A 16766-nucleotide genomic window follows, 5' to 3' on the forward strand; every position below is an offset into this window, starting at 1 on the left:
AGACGGAAAGAGGCAGTGGGCCTCAAAGAGAGGGCTGCATGTGGAGAAAACTTCTGCATGGATGGGGTGATGGATAGATGGATGGAGGTAGGGGAAATTAGAAAGCTATGAGAAGAGGAAAAAGCAAGCGGAGGGGAGATAATGGGGTAGTCAAGGTCAGAGAACGAGCCACAACCTGTCTGTCTGTCTGCACAGGATGGATAGGATGAGGCAGAAAACATGGGGATGCACAAGGCCAACAGAAAGATTAAGAGGAGGCCAGTAGGAGGAGATGGATATTGAGGAAATGGAGAACAGGCCCTGAATTTTTTGTGTATGTCTTGCTGTGTGTGTGTGAAAGAGAGACGGAGGGAGCGAGCGATAGGGGGATATGGAGCCTAATATGATGGGGTAAATGAGGTGTAATGGCAATAACATAGAGTGACAGCAACTAGGCCAGTGCATTAAGGGGTTAACCAAGGCCAGGAGTCGCTGACCTTCCCCTTCCCCCTCCCCCGAGACAGAATCATCTCTCAGTAAGGAACACACACACACTCATATATACTCTGATAATGAAGATGTGGTTGCAGGGTGGCCATATTTTGCCATTCAAGAATGCTATGATGGGAATTTCACCAGCGCTATCACCATTAGAGCAGAGCTGGGGACAAATGAGACTTGAATTTCCCAGTCATGCACTGATTTTCTGATGCACAGCAAAACAAAATTAAATACCTTCAGGCTTTGTTACACAGCAAAAAATAATCAAGCGAGGGCTTCATAACACTTTCATGTAAAGGCAATGGGAATTTTACACTGTCGTATTCCGCAAGTCCCAGTGTAAATGTACTGTGGAGTTGTGCGTGTGGATAAGCGTGTGTGTGTGTGTGTGTGTGTGTACTTGTGTGTGTCTGGGAGACAGAAAGAAAGAAAAAAAGCAGATCATTTGTGAAAGAAAAAGACACTGCAGGCTTCAGGTGAGAAATTAGAAATATTAGCATATTTATTACAGCAACATGAAAGACATTAGAATGCCTACACCCTTTATAACAAGCAACGCTGAGGAAACTGGCATGGGGACAAATAAGCATCGTACGGTGGCCAAAGAAAGGGAGGGTGAGGGAGAGAGAGAGAGAGAGAGATGGTGGGGTATGGAGGACAAACACTGTATTTGAGTATCAAGTAAACCAACCCACATAGCTTACCTTGAGGGTGAATAGTGTGAGTGTATGACCTCTGAATTATTAAAATGTCTAAACTGTGAGTGTTGAATAAGTTTGTAGAAAAAGGGATGACATTGTTGCAATGCGCCCATTTTTTTGAGTGATACTTAAAACTGCCTTTTTCTAATCCTGACATTGCATGAGGAATTTTGCCCGTGACAATATTTTTTGCAACCAAATGCAGCCTATCAAATTGTTAATCGTATGACTCAATGCAAATAAATAAGAACAATCTGCCAATTTCTCTATCAGCGTTTACAGATGATCAGCTTTAAGATTCATGATGCAACAAAATGACTTTGTTCTGCTTAGAGGAATCAAAGGGACGGTACTGTTGAAGAGGTGGTCTCTGGGATGTTACAAAACCAGGGTGTTGATGTGAGGTCATCTTAAGAACACAGATAAATACTACTTGTACATACACTTTACTCTTAATATCGCCTCTATAGGGCAACAGAAAAGAACAATAGCTCAGTAAATAAGGCATCTAAAAGGCCAGCGGTCAAGGGTAGTCCGCTAGAGTGAAATCATAGAGTTAGCAAGAGTAGAATGTAGAGTTTCAGACTCTCCGAATTGCATTGTATTTTTATTGTATTCTCAAACAATAGGGCTGAAAAAACACAACTCAAGAGCCTTATAGTGGTTGAAATTGGATACAGTTGCTACGTGCCGGTCAAGCTTTTCGTTCTGGAATGGCACATTGAGAGCGGCAAGTTAAGCATCAAAAGCATTAAACACTGGGTCCTTGATTTCAGGCAGATGTAGACAAAAGACATTTTTAGCCATGGACATTATTTCTTCCTGGCTAAAATGACCGATGTCAACGGCATGTTGTGATAGCTAAGCTAGTTAAGCTTCATTTAGTTCCATGAGTTGCTTGAAAACGCTGTCTCCTGCTGACTTTTTAATGTTTCTAGCTCACTTGTTTTAAATTGAAAACCCTGTAAAAAAAAAAAAAAGGTTAAAAAGGGGCCATACTTCATTTTAAACATTACAAGAGGAAAGGCTTTTAGTGTGAAGAATAACCAATGTGCTTGGCACATGAAGCGTTATCTCCGAGGCTGTTGGCTGGGGTTGCTCTGGTGTAAACTTAAAGAATCCAATAATGAGCGGGACAACAGCCAACGTTGCCCGTAACTCTGACAGCATCCAAGATCAGCCTCAAGTCAGTGGAGAAATACAACGCAGTGGATGAGCTAGTTGTGAACGTGGCGTTTATTTTCATAGCCTGTCACCCCACAAAGAAATGTAACCTAGGTAATTAATGACACTAGCTAGCACGGCATGCTAACTATTGCAGTTTACACTAGAACAGACAAACACCCTTTCAATCCAATCCGTACACTGTTGCCCTTGTATATTGGGTTATGGAAAGGCTGAAAAAAGTAACCACCCTCCAAAGTCTTTAAATGCCAAGTAACGCTCTTAGTGCATGCTAATTAGTCCAGCATGCGGATATGCTTGACGGGTATGCCGTGCCTAGCTACGGTTGCTAATCTATGATTGGACAATTTCTGCTTGGGGGAGGGGTTTAGCGACTGTTTAACTTGTGGTGTTCATGGATAGAAATTTGATCTGAGAACATGTCTTATCTCAACCCTTCTCCTTCCATCTCCACAGTACCTCACCCAAACAAGCTTTTTTTTTTTTTTTTTTTCAGAGTTGCTTTGTAGAACACAGGCTTAAAAAGTGCATGTAATTACTGTTTACGGGAGATATTGCAAATTAAGCCAGTGTATCAATAAGGAAAGTCCATTCTACTCATTCTAACACTATGGTAGAACTGCAGTCACTGCCACCTGTCAATCAAAGCTGAAGCTTCGCACCATGCTACATTCCTTTGTTCATACCAACAAATCACCTCCCTCGACTTTTCTTCTGTATGACCCGCCCCTGAACGAGAACTTCAGAAATCTCTTTTTCACAATAAAAGTACATCATAGTCATCATCATCGTTATCATTACAAACATTCTAACATTGGAAATCAACACTGTACATATTTTACACTATAATACAATCATATATACTGTACTTTTTGCCACTGTTGGTCCTATAGAGTACCACATATATTGAAACTGGGTTTGGGAATACACTAAAGCAGGTTCAGTGCTATTAATGCAGTGCACACAAAGAGGGTCCCATCATATCTACGCTTGTATTTACTGTGATAAGCAGCAGTTTCCCTCTGATAAGGAAAAAAACAACAACAAACCAATTTATTTTCTTTTTGCTGTAAACATTGTTTTGTAAATTGACCTTATCAGCATCGGTTTGAAACTAGGGATGCTTGAAAGTGGTTGGCAAGACAGATAACAAGTAAGTGAGACAGAACAAGACACAAATCATCTTTTTTTTAAAGTAAAATGTACCCTCTTGTGGTGGCACGGCTGAAAATCAACACTGCGTATATTTTGCCCTGCTGGAAAAAAAAGGGTGCATTCCAAGGCTCCTTCTCATCAAGCAGACTATTTTAACGAAACACTGTAATTACTGTGACTGGCCTCGTGTTACCATCCAGCCACAGGAGCTGATGAAAGGACGGAGTATAGTAGAAATGATGGTATGTTGCCCAGATGAACATTTCAAGCTTACGTTACATGGCACAACACTGGGGAAAAACAAGGTACACGTTCTTATCAGTGTCAACTCTATGATGGCCGTAGCATCACCTTCGCTCCACACAAAAACACTATAACTTTCTTTACACACCTGAAACATGGGAAGGCAAACTTTTGGGCTGAAATATTCCCAACATCATCATACTGTAACAGCTGAACAGACAATGTTGTTTGGAACAGATCAGTCAGTTATGGAAGAAGAAAAATGTATCTGTGCTGACTGCAGCTGAAGCAGTTTCGGCAGTTTCTTTGCACTCGGTTACATCACAAGCGCAAACAGACTAGCAAAGGTGCACTGGGTCTGGTGGCTATGGAAGTGTGTCTGAGAGCAGCCTCTAGGGAAGCCCTTGTCCTGGTCAAATACACAATTTAAATGAATAATACTTCCATCCTACATGAGCTAGCAAAATCGACACCCCGCTCTATCTTTTAAGGTCCAGTTTTTCTGTTCCCCTCGCCCTACACATTCATGTCATTCATAATCTCTGCTCACTCATTGGCTTTCTGTATACAATGGAGGGGGCCATACATTTACAAGGGAATAACTCCCGTTAAGGTTGAGCGATATAAACCTCACCACCAATACAAACATTAGGTCCATCTCTACGGTTGTGGCACACACAGCCCATATAAACATATATCTACACATATACATTTCTTCTGACCCTTTTTAAACTCTTCAAGGTGAGAACAGAAACAAAAGGACAGTAAAAAAAACAAAAACAACAACAACTGTACACCTCACAGACAGTGATGATAATTATATTCTATTTTTTTTTTTGTCATTTCTTTAGTTAAGAATTCATTTTTCTTCTTCTTTTGGCTAAAACCTGACCTGAAATGATGTGAAATGGTCTGGAGTGCTTGTTGTTGGACGCGTGTCCCTCTGTTGCTCCGTAACGGTGGCTGTGTTGCTTGGACTTTTGAGTGCGAGTGCCCATCGAAGGATGGGAAGAATGGTGAAAACTGCAAAAAGGTGAAGGAGTCAAGCGTCCATGTTGTCTCCATCTCAGAGTGTCTCCAAATCAGTGGAGGCCCGAGCACAGAGCATCCATTCCAACTCCATCTCAGTGGGGAAACTCTTCACAGGAGCAATCCATTTCGGCTCTGTCTCACTGTGTGTTTGTGTGGAAACTGTTATACTTGGACGTGCGTCGCCTGGGACTGCTGGCTCTGCACGCTGGACAAAATCTTCTTCTGGTGCCCGGCGAGAGTCACACCCATCTTGGCCAATTCACTACAAGGAAGATAGAAAAGAAAGAAATGAATTAATGGGACAAAAAAAGAATCTTCATTGTCTCTCAAATGCCAAGCAGCTGCTGAGGTTTCATGTCCAAGATACTTGTGTAAATCCCCTTCTTTCATTTTAAATGACACTCAAGTGGCATATAGTGCGTCTTTTACTGACAATGTTGACCTATTGAGTGCTTCATTTAACTGGGATGAGTCACCAGCCGTTTGTACCTGACACTGATGTAGAGGATTGAGTCCAAGCTGACATATCCAGCACTGGAAAAGTTCTCCTTATACTGGCCCATCTTGATGGCCTCCAACCACTCATCCACTGTGCTCACACTGAACTCTGGGGTGGACGCGTCCTCCCTGCTGGGATACAAAGCACACTCACGACTCAATGAAATGTTGTCCCGTTGAGTGGCTACAGTAAATAATAGTTTCTGATTGGTGCCGAAGTCCATTATTTGCCCTTGGAGCTGTTATTAAGTCCAACTCTTGTTAGGGGCATTCATAAGAATGCAAAGTGTCAGCAGCACACTTGAGGAGCCAATTAATGTCCATTCATGGTGCTCTATCTGCATTTGGACAGAATGGCTTTAACTCTGCAACAACCACAGTATGACAGACTCAAGTCCATTGTGAAAAGAAAATATGAACCCTAAATGTAACCTACCCATTAGTGGGTAAGTTTGCTTAATGATTCATCCCCTCGCCTCCAGTACAAACACACAGGGACACACAGGGAAACAGTCAAAGAGTTGTCAAACTCTTTGACTGTTTCCTTTCTATTGCTATTTTGTAAAAGATCTTTGCGTTTGTTCATGTGCATGCTCAAACTCCGTAAATACCTTGCAAATGTAGTACTAATTGCATCTGCACTAGCATACGATATGCACTTACATACTGTGCTTCATATGCTTCAGTTGAGGACAGTCTATAAGGACCCGTGTATAAGACTCTTCTTTCTGGTCTCAGTTCTTTGTGTCTTCAGGGGGTAGGCCTTTGTGAGTTGTCTTTTCAGTTGTGCTGGGATTTGTTGTTTTATCTTTTTTAAAGTGTCTTCAGTTTTCTTGGAAAGGGACTGGCTCATACTCTATTGCACACTCTGTATGCTGCTGGTCTGGTTCTTAACATCGGTTAAATGATGTTCTATGGTCGTGTGCAATACAACCGAGGTGGCAGCGAGTCTAAATTTAGAATGTGAGACCGTAGATATGCCAACCCACAATCCTATATTCATACCTTTTCATTGACGAATGTTACTTTGCAGCGATAAGAGATTAGAATGGGGTATTACCAGGGAAAAAAAAAATGACATTTCCTACTTTTCACAATTTTCATAACTGACAAAGTAGATTTACAACGTAGATCTAAAGCAGTGATTATGTCTTCTATGCATGTACCGTCCTATAATGTAATCCAGGTATCTCCAGACTACATGCGTGTGTGAGTGAAAGAGCTGAACTCAGGATTTAAATGTACAGCTTTCTCCCACTGACCATGCTGAGCTGTTGGCCAGCTCTCTGAGGCTGGCTGGGTTTCTGATGAGCTTGTCCAGGATTGTGACAATCTGTCCAAACTTTGGCCTGTCGCTGCGTCCCTTCTCCCAGCAGTCCAACATGAGCTGGTGCAACACCACAGGACAGTCCATAGGAGCGGGAAGACGGTAGCCCTCATCTATTGCTTTGATCACCTGTAGGGAAAGAGGGTAAAATATCAGCTTCTAGATCAATTACGAGAAATGTCCCGGAAGATTCGTTCTTTAAGTTAAGAATTGAGCTGAAGATGGAGGAAGACATAGCAGTCACTGTAACTGAGACATGATGTAAGTGTTTGTGACTCACGTCCTGGTTGGACATCTCCCAGTAGGGTCTCTCTCCGTATGAAATCACCTCCCACATGACGATACCGTAACTCCACACATCGCTGGCTGAGGTGAACTTCCTGTAGGCGATGGCCTCTGGAGCCGTCCATCTGATGGGGATCTTCCCTCCCTGGAGATGGTTCACAACACAGTCAACACATTCTTGGCATACTGAATATGTCACCCTGAACTTGGTGTTTTACTGTAATGGTATGAATATGTATAGGTTGCTTCATTAGTATGTTTGAGGCTAAGCTCTATAATAAATAGGAGTGGAGCTGATAAAACACGTTTTAAGACGGTGGTTGCAGAGAAGCTCGGTGTGGCGCTGCTGCCTTTAAAAACAGAGCAGGTCTGATTATACACCAATTTAAAGGAAACACTCCCTCTTTAATCTGCTCACAACATAGGAGCTACTTTGGCTCCAGTGTTTACTCTTATACTTGACTTTCTTTTGCCATCTTTTTTTCTTCTCTTGCCTTTGTTGTTGATGCACAGATGAAACGGATTCCATAAAGCCCACTGTATAGACAGAATAGGGAGTAAGATACCCACGCACACACCGTACCTCTATAGGGCTCAGTTCAGCTTTTTAACATGCGGCAGCTGCCTCTGCACCACCTAGCATTTCCCATCTCTGCTTGGTCAAAGTCAAATAAAAGACAAAGCTGCCAAGTCACTTGGCACTGTACTTTTGTTTCCACCACCCCCAGTCCACCCCTACCCCATCCTCTTTTTTTTCTCTTAACTGCTCTCACTGGATCCTTCGCCTGCCTTCCCTTATTCTCTCGTTTTCTCTCTCTCTTGCTCCCTCTCTTTCTCTCAGCCTCCCTCGATCTCGGTCTTATTTGATATCCTCTCTCTCTCTCTCTCTCTCTCTCTCTCTCTCTCTCTCTCTCTCTCTCTCTCTCTCTCTGTCTCTTCCCCATCTCCGCCTCGGCCTCATGCCTGCAGCTCTCCATCTAGGTCTCCTGACATCAGTGGGGGTGTGTGTGTGATTGCAATAGAGCAGTCAGCGGCTGATACACTCCTCCCAGGGCAATGCTAATGCCATATTAAAAATAACATCCCCAACACTTCCTATGAATATGAATAATGCCATCTCCTTGTGGGCATTTTAGATGAGTTACTCCGCAGTGGTTTAACTCACTGACGTTTGAGTTTCTTCATTCTCTCCGTGCTCTGTGAGAGGATGGTGATTACCAAAGACTTCTTTCATCTGTCTATATGCGGGCAAAACGTGAAGTTTGTGTGTATGCATACATCCAGTGTGTGTGTTGAATTTTGTGAACAGTATACGTTTATGTCATCAGTTGGGTTTCATGGCCTCATAAAAATCCAACTGCATTGTGTAGTACAGTTTTAGAGCCCTATTTAAACCATCTACAGCGCATGGACTAAAGTGCATGGCTTAACAGCATTTAGGGTGTGTCCAACTCTACTTTAGTTAACCAGCGCAAGGGGCAAAAGAGGTTGTATTAAGCCTCTTAATTAATCACAGGTGCGTTTTGGGCGTATCGTGTATTAAACCAATCAGATGGTCATCTCCCATTACCTTTGTAGCCAGATGTGCCTGCACCTGGTACATTGTTATTCAGATGGTGGATTTGGCAAATTGAAGGAGCGAGCGGTCTTTCTGCTAAGGAAACAGATTTACTCTAGCGCAAAGTGAAAGTGTGCCAGCAGACTTTATATTAGAGCAGTGGACCCTCATCCTCCGCCGTCTGGTAATCCTCTGTCCCATCAACAACTCCATTTTCCTGCATGTGAGCGACTGCGCTGACAACCTACTTAACTGAAGAGGAGCACTGCTTCACGTCCCTGTGTGTGTAACAAGCAGAGAGTACGCGTGAACCCGCAAATAAAGGCACATCTGATCGGAATAATGCACCCTTTCAATAGAAGGAAAATACTGCAACATTGACTGTAGTCCAAGTTACAGTTGGTCAATGGCACAATTGCTTTCTCCTTCCTCAAGAAAGCATTGCGCCAACAACGCGCCTGTCCAGACCTCATATCAAGACCAACCACCTGTGGACACACAGATGGGCGCGAGTACATTTGCATCTTATACAATGTGGGCGTTAAAACTGCACCAGTCTGAAACTCGCAATGACCGTTGCGTTGTGCTTTGCGCTGGGTGTAAGATAGGGCCCTTACAGCCTTACGGCTTTGTCCAGTCAGTCCAGTCAGTACATTTTATACATGTAGAGAAGAAGTCATCACACGTCCACTCAGTTCCTACTGTAGCAACTGAGACCAGACATTCGGCTAGAGTCGTCCAAATTATAAGCATTCGTATCAGGTCAGTGTCCCGCTCTATAGCCGTGGGTGTCGGGTCTGTTGACAGCAGGCTCCCTCTTGCCACTCATGAGCTTCCTCGTCGTGTATAGCCTGATTTACATATCCAGCTCTGATTGGATGGTTGTTTTCTCCCATTTCCATCATGGAAAACAAAGTGGTTCATTTCCTGAGCGATGTGTTTTCATGCATCATTTTCAATTGGCTTGTTAAAGTTATATCAAATTGGGAAGCCGTTTAACGCGGTGATCAGCTTTCCCTAAATTTAGTTTGAAGTGCTTGTTCTATTTCCTGTGGGAATCAAAACAAGCATGATTGGTTTGCTCCGGGTTGTCGCTCCCCCATGCCGGAGATCATTTCCATAAACTTTCTCAACTGCTCCACGTCACACCTTTTGGCCAAGTTTTGGAGTCTTGAATGCAGCGCCAGAGCCAGAATATCATTCAGAGGTTTCCATTCACATTTAATAGCAGCCAGCTGTGCCTCTAGTGCTTGTGTTCATATGTGTGAATGGTAATAATACCAAGTGGATACAAGTGGAGTTGCTATCCGCTCTGATCACATGGTGTGTGTGAGGAGGGTGTGGACTGTCAAGTCCCATAAAAATGACATTTATTGCTCTTCTTCTTTGGGTCTGTTTAGGTCGACCACATTTTGGATCAGGTCTGATTATCCTCAGGACTTTTTCAGATCAGCTTTCTTTTTTAAAATAATGATTACAAGGTTTTGGTTTTGGACTCTAATAATGTATGGGTCAATGGGTGAACTGTAATTGGAGGTAACATTTGTTCATGACAGCTGAGAGCGTCTTACCCTTGTAGTGTAGGCAGCCTCCGGGTCGTCCTCCAGAACTCGACTCAGGCCAAAGTCAGACACCTTACACACCAGGTTGCTGTTGACCAGGATGTTTCGAGCTGCCAGGTCTCGGTGAACGTAGCTCATGTCTGACAGGTACTTCATGCCTGAGGCGATGCCGCGCAGCATGCCGACCAGCTGGATCACCGTGAACTGGCCGTCGTGTTTCTGTAGGTAGAGACAAGGAGAAAGATGAATTAACACACAGCACAGTGTAAATGCTGACGTTCAGCCACATCAGGGGGGCATAGTGATTAGGATCAAGTCCTACAACAACCCCAGCAGGAAGTGAAGGCTCAAGCCAGGATTCAAGCGCCCGTAATGGCAGCAATCCGTGCTTTTGTCTCTGGGCTAGACGCTGAAGCCCATCCAGCTCTTGCTAACCCTCCGCTTTGACCTCTCTCTGGGAGGTGGCAAGCAAAAGATGAAGTTATCCACCCAGCGATCAATGGAGAATCACCAAGAAAATCCTGCTTGCAGAAGATTGGATCTGATAGAGAAGTCAAAACTTTCCTCTCTAACACTAACAGTGCATGCAAGCAGAGCTCGCTGGATTTCATATTTGAGCTGTCTTTGGCAGAGAGCAGAGCCTGTTGATCGATGACGGTCCAGCTCACCTTCCTCTGCCAATTATTTCTGCCCCGGGCCAACGGCCCCCGTTAAAAAGCCATCCATGTTATCAGTCACCCTCTCTCCTTTATATCATCTCTCCTTCCCTCTGTGTCTTTGTTCTCTCCATCCATCTCTGTCTGTCCTCAGTCACTGTCCCAGAGAGAGAGAGAGATAGAGAGAGAGAGAGAACTCTGTATTACTTTGACTCAGTCTCCATCTATCTATCTCCCCTCATCTTTCTACATCTGTGCACCCCCCTCCCCCTTCATCTATCGTTCTTTCTCTCTCACTCCCTCGGCAGCTGTGGAGTAAGTTAATTAGCCGGTGGTTTTGTGAGATGCTGATTGATTGGACTGTCTAACAAACCTACAGACTTCCTCTATCAATCTGCCCACCACATTGCATTGCCAGGAAGGGTGGGCAGGGTGGGGAGAGAGCCGGGGAGACAAATGCAGGGCAGACAGGTTAGACGAGGAGACGGATGAGAAAGGTGATGATGGAAAACGAGACTTTTTGGGCAGATTCTAACATAATATTTAAGTTTACCACAAAACTAAAAGGAAACACATACTGAGGAAGAGCGTAGAAAGGCTACTGGAGGTAGAAACAAGGAGACTAAAAGAGGGGGAGCTTCGCGGACAGAACAGTGGTTTTGTTGTTTCCGAGGGACGACTGCTTAATAAATGGTCATCGTAATTAAAGACACATATGGATGCCAGGAGCACGGATGAGCTGTAAAACCCATAAAATTCCATAATTATATTGAGCCACTGCGAGCACTCTTTATGACCCTCATTACAATACATACTGCAACACACAACATGCATGTGCTGCGTGTGTACGTGCGCGCGTGCGCGTGTGTGTGTTTCAGGCCATTTTTTATCTGTCAGATTTCATTTCATTTTGCTTCAGTGTTGCTGATGGGATTGGTGTCTATTTAGCGATGGGCCCATCATCACAGACTTAATGGCTTTGGAGCACTGCAGTGATTTTACTGGCTGACAAGCAACTCTGAATATGAATCAGGGGGACTTTCAATGTGAGGCACATCGGGGCTGCAACAAGCTATTCATCTGGGTGTATGCAAAACCTTAATTCAAAGCTCCTCAGCTAAATCAATACTGCTACGTTTGCTCCATGAGCAGGAGTCATGAATCACTCATTTATCAACATTTACGACATTATATGCTTGTCTTACGCATCTGCAATGTCATAAAGATCCATACTTTTGTGGATATAATTGACATTATGAGAAATACTTCAAAATCAGTTTTGAAGAAATACATTTAGATTTCTTGAGTTAGTCCGTCTGCAGGTTTGTGATGTGTTTTGGGGGATAGGCTTTAGGACAAATTCGTTAAAAACATCAATTCATGTAATGAATGTATTGAGTGACAGGCTCCTCTAACTCTTGTCATGATGTCGATTTCAATAACAAAGCAATACCTCCACAGACGCCCTTTGATTTTTAAATCTCTTCACTAATAAGGGGTTCAGCAATAACCTTGAGTAAAATCTGCTTTTCCAGACTTAATTTTGTAATGTTCTGGCAGGGATTTATACTCTACAAACTAGTCTCTAGTCTCTAGTTATATTTCTACTTATTGTACTTCTCTGTTCATTCATGATCAAGCCGTTTTGTTTTAAATCTCTTTGGTATTTTGGAGGTTATTTCCTGCAGCTTAGACAATAATGATTTTCATTGTTTTTACTGTTTGTGTCACTTAAACTCAACATTTCACCCCATAAAATACTCTCACCATGTCTAAATACAGATGCCGTTTACTCTTCTACGTACACTGTACCATATAGTGGAGACGTGTTGCATTTATTTTACTTTGAAATTGTCTGATGTGTCGTTATAGCTGCAAAAAAACTGCAACAGCTATGTTCTTATTTCTTAGATTGTGTAAAACTGCATCCATTACATTCCTAATGTGGTGACTGCATATAACAATGTGGCTCAAGTTTAAAAACTCTAATGAGCTGAAATAGTGTTAATTTTAATGGAGACTTGTTAACTTAAGTCCTTAGTGTGAAATGTTTTATATACAGAATTCTCCAGCTTGAGATGAAAGACAACTTCAGTCAGGTATTTTTTTTTTAATCTATTCTTAGAAGAATGTGCCCTCCAGGATGGCAATTTGGGGGTATGAACGCTACAATTTTCATTCATTTTCCACAGGGCCTTTGTAAAGACACGTGGCCCTGGCCTTGGAGGAAATGTGTGTGTCGTGTTCCTTCCAGCTGAGCCGCGACTCACCTTGAGAAAAGTGTCCAGAGATCCGTTTTCCATGAACTCCGTTATGATCATCACTGGTTTACCTACGGAGGCACATAATAAGGCAGCCGTTATTGGAGCAGAATTACAAGGAAGAAAGACACCAACTGTAAAGAGACGAGGACAGAGAAGTAGTTCAGTCCACAGCTGTGACCAGCCTCCCTCTCTGTCTCTCTGTCTCTCTCCAGGGGATAACATGGCATGTCGTCATCAGTCACACTGACAGCTTCTAATCAGCCCTCTCCATAAACGCCAGGAGATAATTAGAATGGACCAATCCTCCAGAATATGTGTGTGTGTGTATTAGGGGCCTCCTGAGATCTCGTGAATACTAATCAGCCTCAAGGGGAAGGGGGTTGTGGTTGGATCGCTACATGCACCTGCACGAGTGTGTGTTCGTGTGATGAAGGGGCGGTTGACTGACAGGCCCCGCGCACTATGGTCCCCTGCATGGCATCTGGTGGGGCTTACAAATGATGAACAAAGTACCTGCAATCACATGTACACAGGCACACACCCGCTCACCAAAAACAGCGGTTGTCCACGTTTTACAGGGTTCTCCCCAGTTACCACCCCCCCCCCCCCCAACAGCCGAGCTTTGCCAATCACAAACAAACATGCAATGTGCAGTACAAATGGTGTGTGGGTGTGTGCATGGCTCGTAAACACACAGCCTATGTCAGTTGTGATGAATAGGTCACATTTCCCCAATCAGATACTAAAAAAACCTGGTGTGGAGATGAGACTGCACGAGACAGAATCTTCTTATGGACTGTTTTCTTAAAGAACACAGTCAATAGGAAATTAAATGTTCCCTTCTTTTAATCAAAATGCCACGCCAATAACGCTCCATTGAATTAAGAATTTGAATTGGGAAATGAATTGAAAGAAAAAAATTGAATAGAAAGGAAATTACTGTTAAACAAATCAAGGATTAAAGAGTGTAATGGAAATTGGACAAAAGAAGCAAAGGGTTAAAAGGGAAAAGAGGGAAAAGAAAGACGGATGGTAGGGGGAAAGGGCACGTGAGAAGAGAAGTATAAGAGGGAAGGCAAAGAAAGAAGAGAAGGAGGAAAGGAGAAGGAAGGGAAAGAGGGAGAGGAAAGGAGGAGGGGTCAAACGCTTGTCATGGAAAGGCAGGAACAACACCACCGAGGCCTACAGTGAGATTGTAGGTAAAGACAGCAATACATCACCTTAAATGAATTCACTATCTCACTGCAGCAAACACACACACACACACACACACACACAGACACACACGCACACACACTGGGACTCACACACAAACAGAGTCGCCTGGTCTCTGGTGGTGGTGTCTTCTCTGACAGTAACATTAGTCTCGGGGATAAAAGTGAAATAGAATTGGATTTTCTTCTGCTTCGGGTGAGGACTGCTGGTCACATTTATCTCCACACGAGGCCTGTGTTTGTGTGTCACTCTGTGTGTGTGTGTGTGTGTGTGTGTGTGTGTGTGTGAGAGAGAGAGACACAGAGCTGGTTTCAGGGCATGGCAAGTGGATCGGTGGGGATGACCATCTGATTTCAGCTCTGATCAGAGGTGGAGAACATATGTGTGCTTTTGTGTGTGTGTGTTTGTCACAGCTACAGATAGAACCGTTGATGGGATTGATCCCGACTGAAAGGAGGTCTGACTCTTCACAGCTTTCTGTCCACCAAGGGAGGTGTGTGTGTGTGGGTGTGTGTATGTATTTTACCATTGAGGGAGAATATTACCTTCAGGCACACAGTGTTACATGCGGTCAAGAGAGAAGCCCAATGAAACGCATTCATCCCGTTGTGTCGGCTTAGAGGTCCATGTGAGCCTGGCACGTTCACACAGACACACAGACACTGCTATCACTAGCCATCATCTGGACACCTGCCATACAGAATTATCCCTGCAGCTCTGAAAGATAACAGAGGTTACCAATAAAACCGACCACACGCACTTGAGCTGTATATTAGCTCGTTCCGTCTCTTTTTGTTAAGTGCCAGCACAAACACACGCGCACACTCGACGACACAATGATTCTCTTTCAGTTCTTGTAGCGACTTCATCACATGCCATCCACATTTCAAACACACACACACACACACACACACACACACACACACACACACACACACACACTGGCAGCACGGAGCCTCTTCAACTCTGCGCGGCGCACCTCACTGCCAAACATTTTTGAGCGTTCTGCAATTTCCTCCTGAAAGCGCATAATTAACTAATCACATTCATATTCATTCCAATGTATAGCCTTTCATCACCTTTAGAAATAACGCAGCCGTTTGTGGAGCTAAAAAACACCTCCCAGTGTGTGCGTGGGTGTGTGTGTGTGTGTGCGCAGAGTGGGTATCGATGCTCTGCCAGGTGGAGTGTGTTATGGAACAATCAGTGGGGAGTTGCTCTTCTTTTTACAGCTCTTCATTAAGTGAGAGAAGAACGTGTGGTCTCTGCTTTCCTCAGGATGGAGCTAGGATTATTTAGGCCTCACGTGTGTGTGTCTGTTAATTTGTGTGTGTGTGTGTGTGTATCAAAGTGATGGAGTCTATACATCTGGTAAATTACATTATGAGCGGCTGTTTCTGTGTGTTGGTGTGAGTGTAAGCGAAAGTGATACAGTCCCTATACATCTGGACAATTAAATTACGAGTGGCTATCTGTGTTTGCGCTAGCGGGCCGCATTACCGCATTATTGAATGAGACGGCCCAAGGTACAAACGAGAAAATGAAATAACTGCTGTATTGATTAATGTTAAGGCTCTGAACTAAGTGATACGATGCTTTTAACACAGGGCAGATCTCTGTTCTGGGGAGCGCCACGTGAGGGTGCGGAGAAACAGTCAGACAGAAACTCAATAACCTTATCTCCACCCCTCTCTTCACCTCTCTCGCCCCCTCTTCGCTTTCTCCTCTCCTCTCATTTCCTCACGTTTGTCTGCTCGCCATCTCTCCTCTCGTCTATCCGGACCTTTTCTTACCCCTCATATCTCTTCCCAACATCTTCCCCTCCGTTGCCCCCATTTGTTTTCAAGCCCCATCTTCTCTCATTTCCTCGCTCTTGTGTCCTATCTCGTCCGTCCCCTCACTTCTTCCCTCCGTCCCGCACCCGTTGTCTCCCTTTCTCTACGCTCCCCTCTTTTTTCTGCTCTTCGTCATTTGTCCCCACAGTCCAATCTCCAGATCTGCATACGTATTCAAAACGTGAATAACTTCAAAGCGCTCTGACAGGAAAGATTGAAACACTTATTATTCATCGCACAAAGACACACAGTTAAACTAATCACTAGTTTCTTCAAACAGAAGACGGATGGAAAAGACGGGCGGTTTTGATAGCACCTTTTCAGTTTGTGTGTGTGTGTGTGTGTGCGGGGGGGGGCAGGCAGGCAGGCAGGCAATGTGGGCAGATGAGATGGAGCTCGGTAATTGAGGGTTTTCCAAATGAGCCGATTGTTGCAGCGATTGTAAAACACATAAAGGGTGGATGGATAAAATGAGGGACGGGGAGATGAGGGGAAGATAAGGAGACGGGGGGGGGGGGGGGGGGGGCAGAATGCTGCACTTTCCTGATGTGTAGACAGACAGAGAAAAGAAAGATCTTTTTTTCCTTTTCCGCATGTGGTGCTCTAATTAGCATGACAATAGCAACAATCAGGTGACAGACAGCAAAGTAGGTTATTAGAGTGGCACATGGAGGAGGCAGAGGGCTTATGAGGTTTTAAGAGGAAATAACACACACACACACACACACACACACACACACACACACACACACAGAAGCAGACAGTCAAAA

The 16766-nt window shown here is 44.0% G+C and overlaps 1 protein-coding gene across 1 annotated transcript in view; it reads right to left on the bottom strand.

The window, feature by feature from the left end:
• Positions 1–957: 957 nt before the first annotated feature.
• Positions 958–16766, bottom strand: part of epha4b (eph receptor A4b) — an 81468-nt gene continuing 65659 nt past the window's right edge. The window contains exons 14-19 of the mRNA XM_076098096.1: positions 12953–13014; positions 10036–10245; positions 6902–7051; positions 6557–6750; positions 5286–5426; positions 958–5058 (exon numbers count right to left, since the gene is read on the bottom strand). Of these exons, the coding sequence (XP_075954211.1) occupies positions 4959–5058; positions 5286–5426; positions 6557–6750; positions 6902–7051; positions 10036–10245; positions 12953–13014 (857 nt within the window). The 3' untranslated portion in view covers positions 958–4958. The remainder of the gene's footprint in view (positions 5059–5285; positions 5427–6556; positions 6751–6901; positions 7052–10035; positions 10246–12952; positions 13015–16766) is intronic.

Source organism: Anarhichas minor, unplaced genomic scaffold (genome assembly GCF_050575085.1).
Source record: "Anarhichas minor isolate MPS153535 unplaced genomic scaffold, ASM5057508v1 ptg000024l, whole genome shotgun sequence".
In the NCBI taxonomy this organism is placed as follows: Eukaryota; Metazoa; Chordata; class Actinopteri; order Perciformes; family Anarhichadidae; genus Anarhichas; species Anarhichas minor.